At 41.0% G+C, this 25,046-nt stretch overlaps 1 protein-coding gene across 5 annotated transcripts in view; it reads left to right on the forward strand.

Annotated features, from left to right (window-relative positions):
• AHCYL2 (adenosylhomocysteinase like 2) overlaps window positions 1-23,034 on the forward strand; it is a 1,498,752-nt gene extending 1,475,718 nt beyond the window's left edge. For all 5 annotated transcript variants that reach the window (XM_044088837.1, XM_044088831.1, XM_044088832.1 and 2 more), the window contains exon 17: window positions 22,610-23,034. In XM_044088837.1, coding sequence (XP_043944772.1) covers window positions 22,610-22,616 — 7 coding nt within the window. In that variant the 3' untranslated portion in view covers window positions 22,617-23,034. The remainder of the gene's footprint in view (window positions 1-22,609) is intronic.
• The last annotated feature ends 2,012 nt before the right edge of the window (window positions 23,035-25,046 follow it).

Here is a 25,046-nt window from a genome sequence, read left to right on the forward strand (position 1 = left end):
GCTTAAAAGCCTTTTTGGTGTATTTGCTTTTGGTTGGAGGTATATTTTTGTGTTTTTAATTTTATTTTGCTCCCCATTTGGGGGGGGGGGGGTACCTGACATCTGGGGCAAGAAAAACTGATGTAATGGTGTCGGCTGCATGTTTTATACTCCTGACGGCCTGACGTCATGGAAGAAGGGACAGCAACCGACGCAGGACCCAAGACTGTGTTAATCAGACTGAATGAGGCAACCTGCCCAAATGTAATGACTGCAACAGCGAAGACACTCGAACATCTACATTTGTGGTAAGTGTACACAACTGTACTAGGCTCATCTTCACTTTCCAGTTCTTCTTTTTTTCAGGATGTTTTTGCGTTTGTGTTTCTTCCTTGAATTTTTAGTTCTCTGCTTTGCCCTTTGGCCTTTCTGCTGCCCCAAGGGTTTTCACCAAATGCCTTGCTCCTGTGATTGCTTTTTGCAGAATGAGGAAGTTCCAATCTTTCTTTATCTGGATGATCTACTCATTCAGGCTTCTTCCCCTGAGACCTTGCTTCAGCACTTCCACTATACTGTTAGTCTTTTACAAAGCCTGGGGTTTTACAATAAACTTTCAGAAATCAATCATGGTCCTTTCTCAGGACCATGCGTTTCTTGGGTTGTAGACTCCAAACCATCCCTATGCTGTCTTCCCTGCCTATCCCCAAGGCTTTTTCTCTAATCAGCTTTTTTCAATTCTTTCTTCCTCTGGTTTCAATTACAGCCAGTTAGTTTCTAACTGCACTAAAATTCATGGCTTCCACCATTCCAATGCTTCCTGTCGCCAGACTTCATAGGGGAAAACTATAGTTGTTCTTAGTCAGTTTGGCTTCAACACTGTCATCCTCTAGGGGTGTCCAACCTTTTGGCTTGCTGGGGCCGCATTGAGTGAACAGAAATGGTCTTGGGGCCGCATATAAAATATATCATATAGTTAACTCTTTCGTTGCTCCGGAAGACCACAGTTGACCTCCTGGCTGTACTGTAGGTGCATTTGAATAATGAATAAATGCCTAATATTTGCCTTAAAATTCTAATTCTTATTCTAATTCTCTAATCTAGCAGTTAACTCTAACATCTTAGTTAATATATATATATATATATATATATATATATATATATATTTTTTTTTTTTTTTTTTACAAATAAACAGATATTCACTAAAGCACTAGCATTTCTCACTGGGAAAACCATTCCAGCAGTCCAGCTAAGTAACATGTCAGCATCAGCAGTCCTACAATACTATAATCCACAAAAATAACCCAACAAATTTGCAATAAAGTAAAGAATTCACATTACTGACTTAAAAAAACAATTCTGAATAAGCTACAAGAGAGTCTCACCCAATCAAATAACTGGTGCCAGAAATATGGCCTCAAGCTAAATGCCAAAAAATGCATCATCCTCCCCTTTGAGGAGAGTCATGTCCCCACAAATTATCATATTAATAACAATGTTGTAAGCACACAATACGTCGTATGGTACTTGGGCACCCAGGTTAATAGAAACCTGACTTTTGACCACCACGTTGTCTCCGTTGTAAGGAAAGCTTTTTACATGGCCCACTTCATTAGTAAGGGTATCTCATACAGGAACAAGGAGGTCATAACATCCCTGTATTCTTGCTTTACAAGAGCCATTATTGAGTGCAATGCCCCTTTTGGCATGCGTCTCAGCAATACACCCTGCCAAAAGAAAGACTACAACCATTTCTGACAAAAAAGGTCAAAAGACTAAGTTCACTTAGTTATCCAAACAAACTAAAAAGCTTCTTGCTTTCCTCTGTCTCTCACTGGCCCCTATAAATTTCATCATTGGCTTGCTTTCCAGGCTAAGAAAGATCCTGCCTTAAGAGACTTCCTCTAACTCAGAAATACTGGTTATACTTAAAACGCTCACTACAAAGACCACAGCCTTCACTGCAACATAAACAAGCCACTTTTTATAGACAGGTTCTTGACACAAAAACCTTCAACTTCTGTAAAAAGCTCCTCTCATTAGCAAACAATGTAGTTAAGCAACACAATGGCTGGATGGATAGCCATAAATGTAGTCCTTGGGTAAGTAGCATAGCCTTCATCAAACCAGATGGAAAATCCACATATTAACCTTTCCCAGCTGGATGGCTAAGATCTAATATTGGTTACTCAAGTCTAGTTGCCCAAGAAGAGGGGTATGTTTAACTAAGAATTCTATTTGCAAAATTATATTCAGTATACATATTAAATCTCTCTCTCTTACACACACACACACACACACACACACACACACACACACACACACACACACAAAAAGCCCCTACTTGTAAAATAGGCAACCTCAGTAATCACATGACACTCACTCACTGAATGAAATTGTCTGGAAGTCAAAATATCTGAAAAAAAAAAATCATAATAGAGATGGATTCATCCATGTAATTTCCCACCACCAAAAGGACCATCAATAAATCAACAAACAACTGCTCGACAAAAAGTAAATCAATAAGAAAACCATAAACTATAATGCTACATACTGGTGTAAACATATAACTTGTGTCAATCCCCAGGTTAATCCATACCAAAAGATTGTTTCAGAGCTTCAGCTGTGTACAGCTTTCTCCTAAAAACTTTACTCATTGATATTTGCCTTGCTGTAATTATAACTGTTAAAAAAATGTTTTTAAGTTTATTCTGTACCTCAATGATTCTCACTGTTACGAGATGTAATCTCTGCCATATTGTATGAGTACTGCATCCATAATTTGCTGTCTCTCTCTCTCATGTATTGTATTATATTGTTTTGTGTTATTTTTGGAGCTTTTCTCCCCGGGCCTCCGCTGAAAATGGACCTGTGTCCAGTTGACTTTCTCGGTAAACAAATGTAAAAGAAATAAAAATAAACTTCCCTCCAATCTAAAGCCATTTAACATTCAGACATTTTAATTTGTGCAGAAGTTACTCACAGACTGACAGTTTACTCATCTGTAATGCTGACCTTCGCTTTTGAAAAAAACAAATTCCCAGACTTTGTCAATAGCTCAAAGTGTAGAGAGGATTATTTATTTATTATATATTTATTTATTTTAGGGAAGAGTTAAGACAGGCACTGGGAGGCAGTAGAGAGTTACCGAACAGCTGGGTAACTACAGCAGAACTAGTAAGGGAGACTGCTAGAAAGGTGCTTGGTGTGACATCTGGACAGAGGAAGGAGGACAAGGAGACCTGGTGGTGGAATGAGGAAGTACAGGAGAATATACAGAGGAAGAGGCTGGTTTAGAAGAAGTGGGATTGTCAAAGAGATGAATAAAGTAGACATGAGTATAAGGAGATGAGGCACATGGCAAAGAGAGAGGTGGCGAAAGCTAAGGATAAGGCGTATGGAGAGTTGTATGAGAGATTGGACACTAAAGAGGGAGAAAAGGACCTGTACCGATTGGCTAGACAGAGGGACAGAGCTGGGAAAGATGTGCAGCAAGTAAGGGTGATAAAGGATAGTGAGGGAAAGGTACTTACAAGAGAGGAGAGTGTGTTGAGTAGATGGAAAGAGTATTTTGAGAGGCTGATGAATGAAGAGAATGAGAGAGAGAGAAGGTTGGATGATGTGGGGATAGTGAATCAGGAAGTGAAGCAGATTAGCAAGGAGGAAGTAAGGACAGCTATGAAGAGGATGAAGAATGGAAAGGCTGTTGGCCCAGATGACATCCCAATGGAAGCATGGAGGTGCTTAGGAGAAATGGCAGTGAAATTTGTAACTAGATTGTTTAATGAAATTTTGGAAAGTCAGAGGATGCCTGGGGAGTGGAGAAAAAGTGTTTTGGTACCTATCTTTAAGAATAAGGGTGATGTGCAGAGCTGCAGTAACTACAGAGGGATAAAATTGATCAGTCACAGCTTGAAGTTATGGAAAAGAGTAGTGGAAGCTAGGTTAAGAAGGGAGGTGATGGTTAGTGATCAGCAGTATGGTTTCATGCCAGGAAAGAGCACTACAGATGCAATGTTTGCTCTGAGAGTGTTATTGGAGAAATACAGAGAAGGTCAGAAGGAGTTGCATTGTGTCTGTAGACTTGGAGAAAGCATATGACAGGGTGCCTAGAGAAGAGTTGCGGTATTGTATGAGGAAGTCGGGAGTGGCAGAGAAGTATGTAAGAGTGGTACACGATATGTACGAGGGTAGTGTGACAGTGGTGAGGACTGCAGTGGGAGTGACAGATCCGTTTAAGGTGGAGGAGGGATTACATCAAGGATCAGCTCTGAGTCCTTTCTTATTTGCATTGGTGATGGACAGGTTGACAGATGAGATCATACAGGAGGCCCCATGGACTATGATGTTTGCAGATGACATTGTGATCTGTAGTGAGAGTAGGAATCAGGTTGAGGAGACTCTGGAGAGGTGGAGATATGCTCTAGAGAGCAGAGGAATGAAGGTCAGCAGGGCTAAGACAGAATATATATGTGTAAATGAGAGGGAGGGTAGAGGAATGGTGAGAATGCAGGGAGTAGAGTTGGTAAAGGTGGACGAGTTTAAGTACTTGGGATCAACAGTTCAGAGTAATGGTGAATGTGGAAGAGCGGTGAGGAAGAGAGAGTACAGGCAGGGTGGAATGGGTGGAGAAGAGTGTCAGGAGTGATTTGTGACAGACTGGTACCAGTAAGAGTGAAAGGGAAGGTCTAGAAGAGGGTAGTGAGACCAGCAATGTTATATGGGTTGGAGACAGTGGCATTGACAAAAAGGTAGGAGTCAGAGCTGGATGTGGCAGAGTTAAAGATGTTAAGATTTGCACTCGGTGTGACTAGGATGGATAGGATTAGGAATCAGTATATTAGAGGGGTCAGCTCATGTTGGGCAGTTTGGAGACAAAGCAAGAGAGATGAGATTGCGTTGGTTTGGACATGTGCTGAGGAGGGATGATGGGTATATTGGGAAAAGATGCTAAGGATGGAGCTGCCAGGTAAGAGGAAAAGAGGAAGGCCTAAGATAAGGTTTATGGATGTGGTGAGAGAGGACATGCAGGCGGTTGGTGTGACAGAGCAAGATGCAGAGGATAGGAAGAAATGGAAAGAGATGATCTGCTGTGGCGACCCCTAACGGGAAAAGCCGAAAGATGTGATGATGATATTTATTTATTTTTGGAAAACATCTTTAAAACTGTTAAATTGATTACACACCCAGAAACACAGAAAAGTTATTGTGATTATGTAAACCACAGACTGCTGCAAGAAATCAAAGTCACATTAGCACTCTATGCTTATGTCCGAACAGATGAATCATACCTGTCAATTCTAGAAGAAGTAAAGTAGCTTAATAAGAAAGTTATTTGCAAGGTTACATGGCAGTTTATATTGGAAATAAGCAGAGATATTAAAAAGGCTCTGTTTTTCATAATTATGCCGAAAAGTCTTCCAAGGTAAATACAACTTCTGATTTAGTATGGAACTATACCTGTCAACCTTCGAGCAATAAATCTGGACAAAGCAAAAAATAAAAGTGGGACACAGGCCCAAAAATAGTTATGTGTCACAGACACCATTGAAACAACTGTAGCTGCAAACATTATACATCACTTATAATCTTTCTATCCCATTATTATCAGTTAAACATTATATGGCTCATTCAGTCCTGCCTTCTTTTGCATCAAAGAAAAACATGCTTTGAAATGACAAATGCATTAAAAATAATAAAGCACATTGCATCAACATCCTGCAACTTCCTACCTGCAAGCAACCACAGAGCTTTCACTGAAACTAGGGCTGCTTGTTTCCCCAAAATGACAGCTCTCCCTAATTAAGTCTAATGATATACAATCTACCAGTATCTGGACTGCCTGAAATCAGTTAAATTATGGCCTGTAAATTGAAAGTACACTTTGTTTAATTAAACTATATTTCTAAGCCCACTTACTATATTTTCAGTAACATCCCAATATCCATTTCCAGGTCACTTTACAAGACATTGGCAGTGGTAGACTTGGCATCCTTCAGAACCCCACAGGCCCATGCTAATACATTGTCCATTAAATGTAAATATCCATCCACTGTAAATGGCAAGAAGCTGTGTCTTAAAAAATCTACTTCTGGCATGCGTACCCAAGTATTAGGTTTTGAAACAAAGAAACATTCTCCACAGTCCGTATGTCTCTGTCTTTAATAATCATCTGCTGTTGCAGCACTCCCAACACATAAGCACACACATACACACCAAAATCCCCAACATTTAAAAAATGACATTGTGCCCTCTTGATTTGCCAGTATTGATGATCCGCCAAAGCTATGCTTACTGTTGTCCAATATACCACTGCTTAGAACCCACCAATGAAAAAAACAGTACTAGGTGATTTTTTGTTTGTCTGAAAAAACAATACAACTTTATATGCTACACTCCCACATAGTCCACTACTGACCCATTAACCCTAAGCTGCTGTCTCATTCTTACTCCCTGGAACTGCATTACCTTGGATGACTACTTTTATTTCCTAAGCAAAAGACACAAATTGGAAGATGAGGCAAAAATCCAGACATTATTTGAAAATCCATACAGTTAAGAGGTATGAGTTCATGCTCAATACAACACTCTCCCTGTCATGAAAGCCGCAATTTAATGAAAGTGTACTCTTAATGTATGACATATTTGTGAGATAACTTGTTTGTGTTCAGTAGGTAGACTGATCATTGTTAGCCTCTTTGTGCATGCGTCTCTCTCTGTCATGCACACATATACACACACACTCTTCTACTTTCACGCACACAATTCTGCTTTCATGCATGCACTCACTCACTCCGTACTTACCTATTAACACAGGTAATTGCTGTCCCTTTCAAAGGCAACAGCGGCAAATCCATACAAGAGTCCCTCTTCAGCGAGAACACACACACATTCTGATTGTTCTGCGCAAAATAATGGCGTAAACACATTGACCCTTTTTTGGTTCAAAAACAAAACTAGAAGGGTGCTTTGGCGCATGTGCACACCGACATTAGCGTTACAGGTCACGGGAGCGAAAAACACAAAAAAAAATTGTTTTGGGGCATGCGTACATCGATGTTGCAGTTAGAGGTTGAGGGCTGCATGGAAGAGCTCTGAGGGCCGCATGCGGCCCGTGGGCCGCAGGTTGGACACGTCTAGTCCCTTTCCTTCCATACCTCAAGCTTGAGCTTCAGTGGTGGATACATCAGCCGTCTTCCAACCCGGGACTTCATTTTCAGCCCCTAGCTCCCTCTCGGGAACTTTTCTCAGATGCCTCAGACACAAGGTGTGGAGCCTTACTTGGTAACGTCAATGTCCCCTCATCAGGAGTCAGACCACATCAGTATCAAGGAGAGGAGAACTCTCCTTTTCAGTCTTCATAGCTTTCATTCCCTTTTTCTCCCAGATCCTCTCAAAATCTTAAACAATACCACAGTGATGTAGTACATTAACAAGCAAGGGGGAAGGGACAGTCCTACCTTCTTTGTAGGCTAGCTCTTCATGTTCGGGATCTAGCAGTTCAGTACTAGGTGAATCTTCAGGCTGTGTACATTCCTTCAGTGCAGAAGATAGTGGCAGACTCTTTGAGCAGGTTGGAATTAGAGGTTCAGGGATGGATGCTTCAGAGAGATGTGTTTCTGGACATTATCCATCAGTGGGTTACTCCTCAGGTAAATCTTTTTGCCTCCCCTTTGAAAAGTCAACTTCCTGTTTTTTGCACCAGAGTCCTAAGTCCTCTGGCTTGGAAAGTGGAAACCCTGTCTTTTTCTTGGAAGGAGATGTTTCGCTACATCCTCCCTCCCCTTCCTCTGATTCCGAGGGTTCTGCTCAAGATAGAGCATGACCCCCCCCCCCCAATTAATTTTGGGGTGACTCCATTTTGGCCCAGACAGCAATTGGTTCCCTTTTCTATACCTAGCCAAGGGAAATCACAAGTTGCTTCACAAGGTGGACCTACTCACACAAGACAAGGGCTCTCTCATCCATCCTCACTTGTCCACTCTTCATATAACATTGTGAGTGATAGGGTTTTGATACCTTTTAAGCACCTTTTTTTTCTGAGGATGTGCTTAGGGTTATCCAGGAGGCCAGGAAACCTGCTACCAGGAAATCCTATACATCCAATGGAAGTGTTTTTCTGTTTGGTGCCTTGCTCATAACCAGGATCCACTTTCTGTGGAAGTCTTTCTAGTTCTGTTATTTGTGTGAATTGCTTCATGCTGGGTTAGCATGCCCTTCTGTTAAAACTCACCTGTCACTCTTTCTGCTGGTCTGCCATTAACTCCTCCTCTGGCCTCTAAATTTGAGGTCACACAATTTCTTAAAGGCGTCTTTCACATTAGACCTCACAGGAAGCCTATTCCACCTTCCTGGGACCTTTAATTTTGTGCTTGAAAAATTGACTCCGGCTCCTTTTGAGCCTGCAACTTCAGCTTCCTTATAGCATTGTACATGGAAGACTAAGGTCATTTGCACGTTCTTTTTATCCCAGATCTGTAGGTTTGGCTATTTTCTAAGCAAAACATTATATCTGATTAAATTGGATTATTTTCACGCTGCTCCAGCTTGTCTTGGTTTTTTGTTTTTATCAGTTTGTTAGGCTTGTAATTCGTTTTTTCGTTTTGGTATTATATCTGATGTTGTAAATCTTTATTCATTCCTTACTGTTAGGACTTCGGTTCCGTCCTCGGAACCGACAGCCGTTTCCAAGATCACGCCAGCCAAAAGCTCTCAGCTAAGACATACCCATAATGCCCCTCTCATAGTTACTCCAGATCTCATTTGCCGCATTCCTCGTCAGACGTGCCTAGCCATCTCTCTCAAAGTGGATAATTGTGATTTTTGGTATAGTTTCTCTTCAAAACTTTTTGTTTTCTAGTCAGTTTAGCCTTTTCTCACTATCGCCTTTAACCTCTATTTCCTACCCTTTAACTTACATTTCTACCATCGTTGGTACTGTCCCTCTCTCCTGCCTTTGGTAGGCCCTTCTTTACCACTTGTGGTATTTTTTACATACCATCATTGGTATTCTCTTCCTTTTCTCTCCTTTTATTGTTTTTTTCTCTTAGGATCCCCCTTTGTTGCCTGTATTGTGTCAGACAAAGTTAAGTTGGGGTTTAAGCAGTGTGACAAGTGTGGGCATAAGATGCCCAACTCGGACAGACACGCTCGTTGCGTCTACTGTTTGGGCGTGGACCACTTTAAAGCTGATTGTGACATTTGTGCTAGTTTTAGTAATCGCACACTAGCAGAACATAAGAATAAGCTTCTTTTAAAAGGTTTAATTAAAACACCTTTTTCAGAGGCTTTATCTGGGTCAGAGGTCTCACCCCCTCCAAAGACCAAAAAACATAAGGAAAAATGGAGTCACTCTGTTCCTACATCCCTGTCAGTTACAGAACCGAGTCAGCTCCATTCTTCTCTGGCGCCCTCGGTGTAGACCTCTTCGGCACCAGGCCCTGTGTCTTCCCCCTCGGTGCCGTCTGTGATGTTGACTCCTATTTCAGTTCCAGCCTCAGCACCACCAGCTTCGGTGGCGTCCTTTGCTCCAACATTGACTCCTATGACTGTACCTGCTTTGGCACCATCCCCGGCCATGGTGCTGATAGCTTATTCGGCTCCTAAAGTCAAATATCTACCAAGGACCAGATACCCTCCATTGTACTACCCTTTTTTGGGGCATAGAGTTAGCCCCTTTCTTGAAAGACCTGATTCTCCTTCATCAGCCTCCTTTAGATCCACCAGGAGTTTCTCTGAACTAGACCTAGTGCGGGTTGTGGACCAGCTTCTGGCAGCTAGGGGATTGCCCACTCCAACTAGACCTTCTGTCCCTCTTGGTTTGGAATCCTTCACAGCATATTCCCCTATTTATCCTCCTCTGGCCTCTACACAGGAACCGGAGATCTCGGTACCGATGTCCATCCCCATGCATACTTCTCTGTTCCGACTGCAGATTTTTCCAGGTCAGCACCAACCACCCTTGCTGCATCGGCTCCAGTGGAGCCTGTGCCCTCTCGGAGCAGTCATTGGAACGTCGGCACCTTGGTACCAAGCCCAGCACCTATTTTTTCGCTGGTGCCATCTATGTCCATGACTGTGACGGATTCCAGTCTTCTCTGAGCTCCTCATCTGGAGGTGGGCTCCTCAGGGTGGGGTGTGACCCCCAGTTCTGAGGTTGTCCTTCTCTGTTCCGGGCTCCCATCCCTCCTCGGATGGGCCTGCTTTCCAGGTGATGGAGAGGGTCCTTGCCTCCGCAGGCTTGCAGTCAGCATCAATGACATCGGTATCAGAACCCCCTCAGCATGCAGTTGTCTCAACTCCCTACTTCAGGATCCAAGCACAGGAGCTGCAAGACCCCCCCCCCCCCTTTGAAGGGAACCCTTTCTCCGGAGTCCTCCTCAGAAGATCCCACTGGGGACCCACCCCAGAAGAAACGGTGCAAGAGGAAGCACCTTGATTCCCCGGAGGAATCTATCACCAAAGACACCGATTGTGATGAGGGAGAAGGGTCCCCACAGTCTCCCACAGACAGTGTCTCATTCGTAGACATTCTCAAAATCCTCAAGCAGCGGGTAGGCTGGAAGTCATCTAACCCTTCTTCTGAGGAATCTGTGTTCTTGTAGGCCTTCCGTGCCCGGCCATCTACTTCCTGGGTGACCCCACCTGCAGATGAGCTTATTAAGCTGATCGTGCAGCGTGCCTGGAAGGCCCCAGACAATGTAGAACTTGTCCCCTGGAGGCTGGACAAAATTCTATCCACACCTGAAGACAAGCTCCACTTGTCCAAGCAGTTGACAGTTGATTCCATGGTCGTGGTTGCAGCCACCAAGAGGGAACTGGCAGAAGATAGTTCCACTGTCCATTCTCCGAACAGGGAGTCTTGGACCATGGACAGACTGGGGAAGTGGACCTATGCTTCAGCGACCTTTGCCATTTGGTCACTGAACTATCTGACACACTTCATGCTCCTCCAAAGAGACCTAATATCTGAAATGTTCTCTTCTTTGGTGGGGGTACTGCCTGATGAGGTGCGTGACTCTGTCGCCTCGCAGCTAGCTACCCTTGAATCCATCTTGAACTCCTAGATGCGTTTGATATCTCACATCAATCAGGGGGGAGCTTGAGCTGCCGCATCAGGCATGGTCATGAGACGTAATGCTTGGATGCGGTTGTGTGATTTCACATACCCCTTTAAATCTTCCTTCAACCCGCCTGTCGACGAATCTGCACTTTTTGGTCCCAAAGTACGGCACACTAGCACAAAGTGAGAAAGATGGAAAGACCTTGTCTGCTGTGGGCATACGCTTTTCCACCCTCCCCAGAGGTCCTACTGCAGGAACCAGAAGGGAGGAAAAATGTGGTTCCGAAAATCCCAAGGATCTTTTTTTGACACTCGTGATGAGCAATTGCCCTGGGGCAGAGGGGGCAACTCATCTGGAAGACGCCCCTTTCGGGGTAGAGTGAGTCCGTGTAACCAGGGCGCCAGAGATTCCTTCTCCGGCAAACCCTACCAGTGCTTCTGAGCAGCAGCTTGATTGCTTTCCTCTGGAAGCAGTCAGGGGTAATTTTTCTCTGCACCTACCAGCCTGGCAACTTATTCCTGCCGATGTTTGGGTGCAGAGAATAATATCCAGAGGCTAACAGATACCATTCAGTTTAACTCCCAGACCCGTCAAACAAATCCCCGATGTGCCACCCAATAATAGGGAATTGGCAGCCTTAGAAATAGAAAAGCTGCTAAGAAAGAGTCATCCAACCAGTCCCACCAGACTAGAGAGGATCCCGGTTTTACTCGAGGTTCTTTTTAGTGCCAAAAAAGACAGGGGACTGGAGACCATTCCTGGATCTCAGCCTATTGAACAAGTTTATTAAACCTGAAAAATTCCGGATGGTCACGGTACAGTCCATTCTCCCCTTCCTAGGGAGGGACAACTGGATGTGCTGTATAGATGTCCAGGACGAGTACTACCACATAAAGATGGATCACCACTCTGAGGTTCATCCGCTTCTGGCTGGGAGCCAGTCACCACCAGTTTAAGGCACTGCCATTTGGTCTCTCGACAGCCCCCAGAGTGTTCACCAAATGTATGCCAGTTGTAGTAGTTCATCTTCGACTACAAGGATTCCCAGTGTTTCTGTATCTAGATGATTGGCTCCTTACCACTCTGACCAGGAATCTTCTAATCCGCAGCCTCTCTCACACTCAAGGTCTCGCTTTACACTTGGGGATTACAATCAACAAGGACAAATCTCAAGTGTCCCCAACAAAGACACTGGAATTTATTGGAGCAGTCTTTGACACATCATCCTGTCAAGCTTCTCTCCCTCCTCACAGGCTTTCGAAAATAAGACACCAAATCCAAGCCCTCCTTCCACAGACCTATGTACCAGCACACCTTGTACTGCAACTTTTAGGCCCTATGGCGGCTACCATTACTCTAGCACCACTGGCAAGGCTGCACATGAGAATCCTACAGTGGCTCCTTTCTGCACAATGGTCGATCTTAACTCACCCACTCAACCACATGATACACCTTACAAACCGTTGCAAGGAAGAAATGCTATGGTGGATGAAGCCACAAACAAATCTTTGGTGTTGACCATTCTGTCTTCCCCAATCCACAGCCATGGTGACCACGGATGCTTCCCTGTTACGGGGGGGGGGGGCATTTCCAGGGAAAGACGGTCCAAGACACCTGGTCCCCCATGGAGGCCAATTTGCACATAAATGTCCTGGAACTGAGGGTGGTTCTCTTAGCGTTGCAAGCGTTCCATACTTCCCTACCTTCTGGGGCCATTGCAGTTCAGTTGGACAACATGTCAGTCATCTGGTATATCAACAAGCAAGGTGGAACCAGGTCTTACCCCCTGTGTCGGAAGCCATGAGGATTTGGCACTGGGCGATAGCTTCCAACCGCCCTTCTCATAGCAACGCACATTCCTGGGAGTTCCAACATTATTACGGACAGTCTGAGCAGGAACATCCTGATGCCTCATGAGTGGTCCCTCAATCCTGTAATAGCGGACCGGATTTTCCACTGCTGGGGCAAGCCTTGCTGCGATCTGTTTGCTTCCCCCCCTAAACAACAAATGCAGAAGATACTTTGCCCTGATCCCCCCTCAGGGGGAATCCCCGAGGGATGCTCTAATGCACGATTGGCCCCCGGGTCTATTGTATGCCTTTCCTCAGTTTCCCCTCATTCCGAAATTCCTCCAGAAAGCTCAAAGGTTGAGAAGCAAAGTGATCCTCATTGCCCCTTATTGGCCCCCTCAATTCTGATTCCCGTTCCTATGGCTTCATCTGATTAGCAAACCGTGGATCCTGGATCATTCCCAAGGCCTGTTATCTCATCCTCAGGGACTGATTCATCCCAGTTTCCACAGTCGCAAGCTCACAGCTTGGTTCCTCCACTTCAATGATTGCCAGGCTGCCTGACATCCCATCTCCTGTTCATGAAATTCTTCTGGCTTCACACAAACCTTCCACCAGGAAAGTTTATTCTAGTAAATGGACTAGGTTCTCTATTTGGGCCAAAGATCAGAACTTGGATCCCTTCTCTATGTCTATTCAAAAGATCCTTCAATACCTGACGACTCTTTTACATGCAGTTGCCTCAGCATCGACAGTCACTGTACATTTAGCAGCTATCGCCAATTTTCATAATGGATTTGATAATTCTTCCATTATGTCTCACTGTCTGTGCAAGACCTTTTGAAAGGAGTATTACACGTTAAACCTCTAGTCAAGCCCCCCTTAGAACCCTGGGACTTGACCTTGGTGCTTCAATCTCTCACAGGCCCTCCCTTCAAGCTTTGAGTCATGTGATATAAAGTTTTTGTCATGGAAGACCCTACTTCTAGTAGCACTTAACCTCAGTGAGAAGAGTATCTGAGCTGCAGGCTTTGAGTGTCAAGAGACCTTACTTGAACTTCCACAGGGATATGGTGTCCCTTCATACTGACCCTTCTTTCTTGCCCAAGGTAATTTCTGGATTTTCCATTAACCAATCTATTGACCTGCCGGTTTTCTTCCCTCAGCATTCTAACAGAGGGGAGTAACTTTTGCACACCCTTGATGTGTAGCTTCGTTGTTATTTGGACAGGACTACATTTTTCAGGAAAACAGATCAATTGTTTGTGGCCTTTTTCAGGAGCCAGATTGGGTAAACCTGTTTCCAAAGTGACTTTATCTTCCTGGCTTAGAAACATCATTCCCTTTATCCACCAACAAAATAAGCTATCCTTACCTTCCAGAATAAAGGCTTATTCTACCAGGTCTATGGCTACTTCTGTAGCTTTCCATTCCAGAGCCTCTATGGATGATATCTGTGCAGCAGCTACTTGGGCAAGACCTCATACCTTTATTTTTCATTACAAATTGGATTTGGCCTCCAGGCGACAAGCATCTTTTAGTTCTATGGTCCTCAGGAATATCCTTCCTTAGGGCCACTCAGGGCTGAAGTAGTTGGGGACTCTGTCCTAACAGTAAGGGATGAATAAAGATTTACAACATCAGATAAAGAAGTTACGTCTTACCATAACGTTCCATCTGTGTTGTAGATCCTTATTCACCCATTACTTCCCACCCTCCTTCATCCTGCCTGGACTCCTGGTGGACTTTAGGAACTCCTGGTTAGGGTATTTGCTCAGACAGAGCCTCCTACTGTTATTTTTTCTATTTCTACCTCTATTATATAGGGGCAGGCAAACTCGATCTGGAGTAAATATGAGAGGGGCATTATGGGTAGGTTTTAACGGAGAGTTTTTGGCTGGCACGAACTTGGAAATGGCCGTGTCAGTTCCGAGGACGGAACCAAGTCCTAACAGTAATGAATGAATAAAGATCTACAACACAGATGGAACGTTATGGTAAGACATAACTTTTTCATGGATCTCTAACCATTTCTTTTTGTTACTCCTTCACGGGAAAAGACTTTCTGCCCCTGTAAATTCTATTAGTGTATTCTACTAGGGCTAAGGCTTCCTCTGGTGCTTTTTTCAAGGGATTAGATATTGGTTCCATCCTTGAGGCTGCTACTTTGACCTCAGTCCATACCTTTACTAGGCATTACAAATTAGGTGTGATTTCCAGAGCTGGCTTTGCCAGAATTATCCTGCATGGGGTTTCTTGAGGGCTGCTCTGGGCCTTCCTCCTCCCAAGTTTCCCCTTGAGCTGTTATACTCTCCCTTTAGTGAATAATACTACAACAGTGATATGGAAGGACATAGTACGGTTATGTAATGTTTTACATAACAGTAGATGCCCTTCTCTTCACTGTTGCAGTTTTTACTCCCTCCTTCCTCCCCTTCTCTTTTTTTTATTTCTTATTCTGGATGCAGATGTTCCTTCTACTTCCTAGGACTCTTGTTCCTCCTGGAGCTATTCAGTTCTGAGGTATGCAAATCCGTACATCACCGTTATGTCCTACACTTTGAGCGGGGAGCAAACACTTTACTTATGATGTCTGTAAAATCCTAAGGCTTTGTTATACTGGCCAGTTATTGGGCTACCCAAGGCAGGGATTCCCTTTAGTAAAGAATACTGCAGCAGTGAAGAGAAGGAGGTCTACTGTTGTGGTAAGATTTTACACAACTGTAGTTTATTAGTACTCACCCTTTCCTCAGAATTTAGCTTGCACTTACTTTCTCCTGTTTGCAGGTTATGAGTTGGTCTGTTACCAAAGCCAGTGTTGTGATACTGCTAAGCTTGTAACATGCTTATTTAGCTTTTTTCATAGCTACAACACATGCTTTGAATCTGTAAGGCACAACAGTCTCTCTCTGGCCTGCTACTTTGTTCAACCAAAGATAACCCATTTTATTTTCCTAATAGGAGCTTTCTATTTCTTTTTTAATTTCTCCAAATCTTTTGAGTTTCTAATACCATGACAGGAATGCTCCCCATTCCTAAGTCAAAATATGATTAAGGTTCATGAAATTAGTATAGTTTCACTCTTTGATGTTAGCCAGAAGTGTTCTTCGCAGCACCAGCAATGTGCCTAGTAATGACGACTCCTGCAATTCGTACAGAGTTGCATGTATCGGTGACATATCCAAGTATGACTGTAATTTTTTTTATTTTTTTTTATAAGACCTGTTGCGCCTAGTACTACTGGACCTGTCTGGGTATTTTTCTTCCACATTGCTCTTGTTTCTGCCTGCAATTCCTGGTATTTTATGACTTTGTGTCTCTTTGTACATAAGACACTGTAGTCACTGATCAATACTACTTTGTCTAATATATCTGGTTTTCTCATGTCTATTTTTTGAACTGTTGATAATGGATGATCCCTTGTGATATAAACATTTCCTATGATGCTTTGTGGCTCATGTTTCCATTGTTTTTTTAGCAACTTTAGTACGATAATGTTTGTATAATTCTCTGTGCACATTCAGTTGCTACCTGATTTATATCTACTTCTAGTTTGGTTTCCTTTCCCACTTGTTGCTCATATTCTTCTGCTACACTAAGTAATGAAGTCATCTTAGTCTTATTCTCCTCCTGTTTTAAAACTTTCGCTATGTTTCAGACTTGTAAGATCAGCAGGTATGTATGCAATACCATGATTGCACATCTATACATGTATCAGTTTCAAGGAGACCCATACCTCCTTCAGAAGGGGGAATATAGAATCTTGGCATTAACTGATTTTTATAAATCATTTTATGAGCATGAAGCATCCTCCTTGTTTTCCTGTCCAACCTATCCAACACCTTTTAGAGCTGGTCAGTCACTCCAAAACTGTAAGCTAGGACAGGAAGAGCAAATTGGTTTATAGCTTGGACTTTGCTCCTAGATTTCAATGCTGTTTTCAGTATTAATTTTGTCTTCTAAAATATTTTTTACTAAGTTGGGTTCACATTTATTCATGTTTTATTGTTGATCCTTCATAAATTCCCAAATATGTATACACTCCCTCTTGCTCAATTTTTATATCGCATTCCTGTCCCAAACTGATGTTTTCTTGGTGCTACAGCTTTCCAGGTTTAAAGGTTGCTTATGCACATTTATCGAGACCAAATGACATTCTTATATCATCTGAAAAAGTTTTGACCACTTGCAGTTGTGCTTTCAGTTCCTCATCTGATGAACTATACAGTATTAAATCATCTACAAAAAGAAGGTGAGAAGTCTTTACACTGTTGTTTTCTGGGACAGCTTAATGGCGTAAGCGCAAGACAAAAGTGCAGCTGTAAGAGAGAGTCACCCTGGAATATCCTCCTTTGAATGTTTATCCCTGGCATAATAATTTGTCCTTTATCATAGCTTAACTGCTAAGTGGTTTCCCACTATCTCATGGTCCCTATAATGTAATCGAGCAGTGTTGGGGTGTATCTTATACATTTTTAAGCACATGCTTATCCATGAATGTGGAATACTGTCAGATGCTTTTTTTGTAGTCTGTCCATGTCATTCCTTATAATGTAATAGATCAGTGTAGGGTGCGTCTTATACATTTTTAAGCACACTCTTATCCATGACTGTGGAATACTGTCAGATGTTTTTTTTTTTTTTTTGTAATATGTCCATGCCATACTTAGACTCCTCCCCTATTTATAGTTCTCTATTATAGACTATAACAGCAAATGATCCTTTGTTCCATATGACTTTTATTACTCTTTTGTTCTATTGCCAAGATTGAGTTTTCCTCTAAATGACTGAACTGTCGGCATCGATTCCCGTGTATAGTTTAAACGTTGTCTGAAGGTAAGTTATTGGTCTATAGTTTTTAGGATAGCTTGCAGGTTTATTCTTAAGTAGGAGTATTTTTTTTCTCTTGTTAACCAGGCTGGTGTCTCTCTGGGGAGCGCATATAAATAGTTCTTACTCATGGTTAAGTCTTCATCTAAAGATGTTAATACTTTTAGCCAGAAGTTAGGTACTGCATTTGGGCCTGTGGTTTTCCAGTTAGGAGCTTTTCTTAACTCTGTTTCAATCTCTCTGGCCGTTATTTCATCCCTTTTCATATCCTGTACATTTGAACTTCTTATTTTTAATTTTACTTCTGTCCATTTAGCATCTTTATTATGTTCCACAGGATCTTTGTAGACATTTCTCAAAAATCTATTTAGTCTTTTTTTTGGTGGTGGTTCAATTTTTTTTGCCTTGTTTGCCAATTCTGCATACAACTTTTTGGGTCATCAGTAAATTGCTTATTTTGTACTTTTCCTTTATATTTATCTGCAAATCTTTTACGATTTTCTGCCTGTACTATTTTTAGTTTATTTGCAATAGTACACAATAGATCCTGATCTGTTCTGATACTGTGCATTGCTTTTATCACATCTATCTTTCAGAGTATTTTGGTTGATCTGTTCCCTCTTCTAACAGTGACACTTCTGGTCTTTACTTGCTTTATAGGTTTCTCTATTTGATATTGCCATGACGACATTCAATTTCTCCCCTTCCTTTCCCCTTAGTAACCCTGTGTTTGTGGTAAGACTTTATCTGTTATTAATTTAGCTGCACAGTAATGTATCTTATTGTCTTCTGTTATATCACATGAAATCTCTAGGGACAGTCTAATTACTAAGATCATTTGTTTTATCAAACGTCTGACTTTTTGGATTTTATTGACTTTCTGTAGTCTATTTCTTTCATTGATCTTAATATGTCTGTCCATTTCTATTAAATCAAGCAACTCTTCTCTTAGATCATTTTCTTCAAAACTGAGGGCACATTGTTCTCCATTTCCTGCAGACATTCTATAGAAAGTTTCAGTGCGTTTGTGTGTGCACCATTCTCTTCAGTTTCATCCTGTGTCATAGGTTCATAGGTTCATACTAGGCTATCTGCCCGAGGGCATTTACAAGCCTAGCCCATAGTTTTGTGGCTTACGCCACCCCTTTAGTATGGGGAACTATACCCATTATTTTGCTGTGCCTCTGTCGAGCAGTGATACTGAGGTAATCCCTGGGGTATATATCTCCCATCCATTGGTCAAGATTTCTCTTGAACAAGGCCAGCGAGGTGCTCTGCCTCACATATACCGGGATTTTATTCCACAGCATAGGGAGTCTTTGGGTGATGAATCTATCCCTCCAGCACGTCCTATTAATAGCCGTGTCGAGGTTTAATTCTCCCGCCCTTGTGGCTCTGATGGATCTAGATTTTTTGAGGTGCAGCATATTCATCAAATCTGGGTTTGACATGGCCTTGTATGTTAGGCAAAGGTCACCTCTGAGCAAGCGGTAAGCGACTGAATAGACTTTTTCATGTGGGAGCTCACTAGCCTATCCCTGCACAGAATTGACTGCATCACAGTTGCTACCATTTCCTGTTCCCTTCTCTTGCTGTGCAACTTCAAGTGAATGTTTATACTGGTTTCCTGTGGAAGGCTGCAAATTATCCTCATATGGCAATTGATCAAATGTTTCCGGCTCCACTGGTTTCTCCTTAATTTGAGGATCCATTGCTCTGTCCTACTGTGATATTATCCTAGTTAGATTTTCTACACTAAATCCTTCTCTTCACAGGTAATCCCTAGCCTCAGTTTCTATTTCTTTAACATCTCCATTGCTAATCCTCTCTTCTACTTTTCCTCTGTCTCTTATTTTTTATATTGTAAAAATTTTCCCGGATGCCTTTGCCTCTATTTCTCTTCAAATATTTTTGGTTCTGCTTTTTTTTTTTTTGTATCAATTAGTTTTCCTTTCTCCTTTGCATAAATATTGCACAATGATAAATCTCTTGTCTTTCTCATGTCCATATTTCTTCCTCAGATGTCTCCTTCCTTTGGGGGCTCGTTGTTTCGTCTTGCTGTGATGTAACCTGATTTTCTGCACTAAATCCTTCATTTCACAAGTATTTCACAACTACTACTTTTTTTTTTTTCTTTTTTTTAACTTTTATTTTACTAATCTTCTGTTCTCCGTTCCCTTTTTGTGATATGTTTTTTTTTTTATTGTGAATGTTTCCGTATCTGGATGCCTTTGCCTGTATTTCTCTCTGAATATATTTGGGGCTGCCTTTTTTGTGATGATTAATTTAGCTTTCTCCTTTGCATAAATATTGCACCATCTCAGCTCTCTCTTTCCTATGTCCGTATTTCTTTTTTTATACCTTTCAAATGTCTCTAGATTTTGTTCTTTATATTTTCACACATACTCAGTCGCTTCTTTTTCCAAATGGCCCAAGGTTACTTGGTCTTTATAATGTTTTTCATAAATCTGTTGCATTATAAACACACATTTTTATTTGAAGCTTCTGATATTTGTCTTGTGGAAGTATTTTTCTTTCCTCTAATTTCTCTCAATCTTTTTGTACATCTTCTGCCTGGAAGTTCTGGGCTTCTTGCATAATAGTAACAATAGATAATTTCTTTCTTATCCCTAATAGTCCATTCTGTCAACTTTATGGCTCTTTTTTGGCCTGTCAGCTTTTGTGATTTTTGTGGACTGCTACATCCTTCTGCAACAGTGGGGGGCAATCCTCCCCCTGGGCCTGGCCTAGACCCATTGTAGGAATGTTTCTGTATCTTGAGGATTCTACACTGTCATTTTTTTCCAGTCCTGGCAGCAGTGCGCCTTCCAGGATTGGGTACTTTTTTATCCTAGGTCTTGTGCACCCAACTGTCTTTTTTATTTTTTAACCTACTTCTGTACATGATGTATGTTATATAAAATACAGTCTATATATTGGTGTCATCTTGGTGAGATTTTGTGAAAAACAGGGAAGGTACTCGCCAAGACTTGAGGATGAATTCAATTCCAGCATTTCTACTCTCATTTGCTTGCTGACTTCTCTCCATTCAGACCTGAGACAGGAGCTTTCTACTGTGAATCTCTGTTGCTGTAGACAAAAGCCGTACCTGCCTTTTGTTGGTTAACATTTATTTTTCTAGAAGCAATTCCACTGTTTCTGTACCAGAGTCCAGACCAAAAGTCTGTATTTTTCTTTATTTATGCCTTGTGAAGGGGAATTGTATCTGCAGTCTTCCAGGTTTGTGAATACTTACTCATCCTCCCGTTTTCTGCTTAGAAAAGACTGATTGATTACATTTCTCCTCTCACTTTTTTAAAGTGCAGTTGTACATCTCACACACTTGTTAGCTTTAGCTTTGTCCTTGTATTTCTGAAATTGTTTAAACACTCAATTTATCTTGCTCATTCCTTTGCTGTTTATATTTGTGCATTTTTATTATTCATTTGTAAGTAGAAACATTAATTTGTTATGCTTGTTTTTTCACATACCACAGTTTTCCTGTTTGTGGTCTGTCTGTTTAGAAGTATGTGTCTGAAAGGTTTTATCCTCATTAGTTGGAATAGAGCTGTCTGACTATATTTGGACCTTTGTTTTTAATTGAATGATTGGAATGATTTAAAGTTAACACTACACCATGTATGATAACCACCTTAATATGTGTTTTCCTTTTTCAGATGAAATCTTTAACTATTTCTTTCTCAGCTACTTCCTTTCAACCTTTGCTGTGTGTATGCGAGAAGTATGTACCTGTGTGTATATATCATTAAACAAATCTCAGTTTTATAATAACTCGCTATTGTAATTTCACTGTATTTACACTTGTTTTTGTACATTTGGAGCTTTTCTCCCAGGGCCTCTGCTGAAAATGGACCTGTATCCAGTCAGACTTTCCCGGTTAACAAATGTAAAATAAAGAAATAAAATAAAAATAAATAAATTGCCCTCCTTACATCAGTGGTAAGTGGTCTACTTCTGTGCTTTGAAGTCTCTGCTAAAAATGTAGTGACATGAAACCCAAAGCTGTTTTTCTACTGTGCTTTTTGTGTGCAGAAGTTGCAGTCAGCCTTTCTAGTTTTCTGTGTACACCAACATTACAGTCATTAACCTCCCTAAAGGTTTCCATGTCATACTGTATCCTTTTCACCATGGGTATAACCAAAGATATGTCGTGCAGGCCAGAGTACAAATTAAATTTTAAAGGAGCAACTTTGTCCAGCATGAGGATACCAACTGTCCTAGCTTCAGACATGTAAATGAAGTTAAATAAGTACAAGTGAAACCAGCAAAGAAGATAAATGTTCCAAAGTGATGCATGCTTGTTGTGTTACTAGTTGTTCAAAAGGCTTCCAGTTAGTGTACCATCAAAAAAGGTACTTGCATTGGGAGACGGTAGCTGCACTGGAGTTTAGCACATGGATCGGAAGTTTCTGGTTACTTCCATGGGAGTATAGGGGGGGTATACATTCTTGAACAATGATAAACAAAAGTCCAAAATTCCTGGTTCCAGTCTTGTTTATCCATAGCCTTGCAATATGAATATATATAGGAGTGGGACATGGAAAACAGACTTATCAGTATGTGCAGTTTCCACATATTTTAAGATTGTAACTTGAACTTACTGAGACAGTTTTATAGTACATTTTGTTCACATTTGTTTTAGTAAATTACATGATTGCCTTGAAAGAAGCAACCTTTAAATCCATGAGCTTGTACTGTATAAAATTTTAAGACCATGCTGATTCTGTTAACATTTTAACCTTCGGATCTCTACATATTTCTTGAGCCATGAAGATGAGTATCTGGCTATGACGATTCCCTACGACACACAGTCATAATTTCTGTGTTTAGGCCATGTGAACTATAGACTAAGGTTGTTCTTGTGTTTTTGTAGTTTGCACTAGAGACGTACTTTACTTGACTAAAACTTCTGTTTGTTTTTCATTCCAGGTATTAATGGACATAGAAACCTTAAAGGAACAAGATCTCAAGCTTTTCACAATTACTGTAACAAAAAAAAAAAAAAAAAAAAAATTAGCCTTTTGATTTTGAGCTGGAACTGCTAATACCATTGACAACATATTAGACTAATTTATTTATTAAATATCAAATACTGTATGTGTAATCTGTGCCGATGGGATTTTTACTGCCAGAAGAGGCAGCTGGAAACTTATTGGGGGTTCTCAGTCATATTTGCACCAATTATATCGTCACTTGCGAGTAATCAGTATGAGAGAATTGTAATGAGACTGATTGTAAAAGTGTGTTATGACATTTTATGATACATGCAGTTTTAGTCTTTCTGTTTACAATTTTTCCTGTTTTGATAGAGCTGTACATGTGAAATGTAAATCAGATTAGAAGTTTTCACACCATTTTATGATTTTTTAGCTGTTCCCATACCAGTATGTGTGAAATTGGCAGAAGCTTGTTTTCAATTGAAAATTAATAGAGTTGTTCTACTGCCTTTTATCAAAAACACTAATGATTTAAGGAGCCATGAAAAACCCAATGATATTTTTTTAAGTAGTATGAAATATAGTTAAAAAATTCTAAAACTAAAAGACAAAAGTCTGCAGTTCATATTTTAAAATTTAGTACATAATTCTGTTTGTATTTAACCAATTCACTTAGATCTCACTTTCAGGTACTTCATGTTGTATTGCCAGGTGTCCTCTCATAAGATAGTTCAAGGGTAACATTGCCTGTGTTTCATATTGAGGATAACCCTTCAGTGGGTTGTAGGGCTTCTTTTATCTTTGTGGTACACTGGCAAGGGTCCAGGTTTTAAATATTTTGTGTGTGTAGCAGGAAAAAAAATATTAATTCTGTTCTTAACCATAAGCCATCAGTATTTACTGGTTTACCAATTTTTAATATTGTCCCATAATTTCACAATGGATTACTTTATTCTTAGTAAGGAAAGCTGGTCTATACTGTGTAGCCTGCATTGTTTTTCAGCTTCTCTAAATTGTTTACAAAATAATATATTAATTTTTGTTTTCATAAAGTTGTTTAAGAAAAAAAAAAACAAGGAAGCATTCCATGACACATTGAGCAATGTGGATTTCAGGGTCTGAGAAGTTTAGTAGCACAGAATATATCTGCTTATGAGTTCCTGTGGCAGTGTTTGTAGGATTTGGTATTCTACCAGGATAACATTATTTTTACATTAGAAGCTGAGCTTTGCCAGCTCCAGCTACTGAAAAGACAGCTGGAAAGAATCATAGGTGTGTGACATTATATAAAGCTCATATATGATGTTCAGCTTTTCAACAAATGGATTACGATTACTTGACTTTTCATTCCAGCTTTCATGTGCTAATTCAGGCAGAATACAAGGATATTTCTTATTGGTTCAAGTTGCTGTTTTCCCCGAAGGTGTGCAACTTATGAAATGCACAAGAGTTTTAGTTCACGGCCACCTTGACTATACTAATCCTTTGCCGTAAAATGGAGGGTGAAAATAGGACATCATCCACCTTCTTGCAGTTTTGTTCTGTTTTACTCATTCTAAACAGTACCATTTTTCTAAGTCGATTATTGCATTTGTAATCCACCATTTTATTTCACCTTTGAGGGTAAAGCAGCAGTAAAGCCTTTTTAAATCCATTTTAGTTGGCATGTCCTAGATAATGTTCTCCAGTCACTATTTTCTAACTGTTCTTATGAGCCTGGCTGCCCTTTGAGACTATTGTTGAAATATGCCGGAAAGGGTCCCAAGGGAATTTCCAACCACAATTTTCCTCTTTTAACAAAACCGTTCTTAGAATCATATCATTCCGGAATTCTCTAACCATTGCTGTGGTTACATCTACTAAGATTTTGTAGTCTGTATTGATGTCATATGTATGTAAGAACATGGTGTCCATGAACAATTCTGTCAATCTCTTCCCTGTTTTTGCAAGAGTTTACTTGGACTACTATTGTAAGATGGTTAAAGGCCCGAAAGAAAATGCTTGAGAACACTTGCAAAACCTGAATGCCAGACATCATCTTTACTCTTCCTCATTGGCTGAAAAAGGAGTGCCAGCACTTGTAGAGAAATGCCTCACAAATAACCAAAGGCAAGTCTCTCCTGAGGCATTAGGTTTATAACTTCTCATAACAGCATCTGTTTCAGTTTCTTGGCCATATGCTTCTTTTGTTCTTGGCTTGTCCCAAAAACTATCTTGATTGTGGAAGACCGTCAAAAGACCAGATGGATTTCAGTTATGTGCATTTTGATGGGTCATGTGCAGTATTCTCTACTGCCTGTGATCTCATGCAATGCCACTGCCTTAAGTAGTGGGAGCTCAAGAAAATGTATGAATTTCCACCACCCATTTGTTGATGAGTAATGCATTCTGTTTACAGTAGGCAGTTCATGAAGCCCTTGCTTCCCATC

This window comes from Protopterus annectens, chromosome 11.part0, assembly GCF_019279795.1.
Source record: "Protopterus annectens isolate FY-2018-M chromosome 11.part0, PAN1.0, whole genome shotgun sequence".
Classification (NCBI taxonomy): domain Eukaryota; kingdom Metazoa; phylum Chordata; order Ceratodontiformes; family Protopteridae; genus Protopterus; species Protopterus annectens.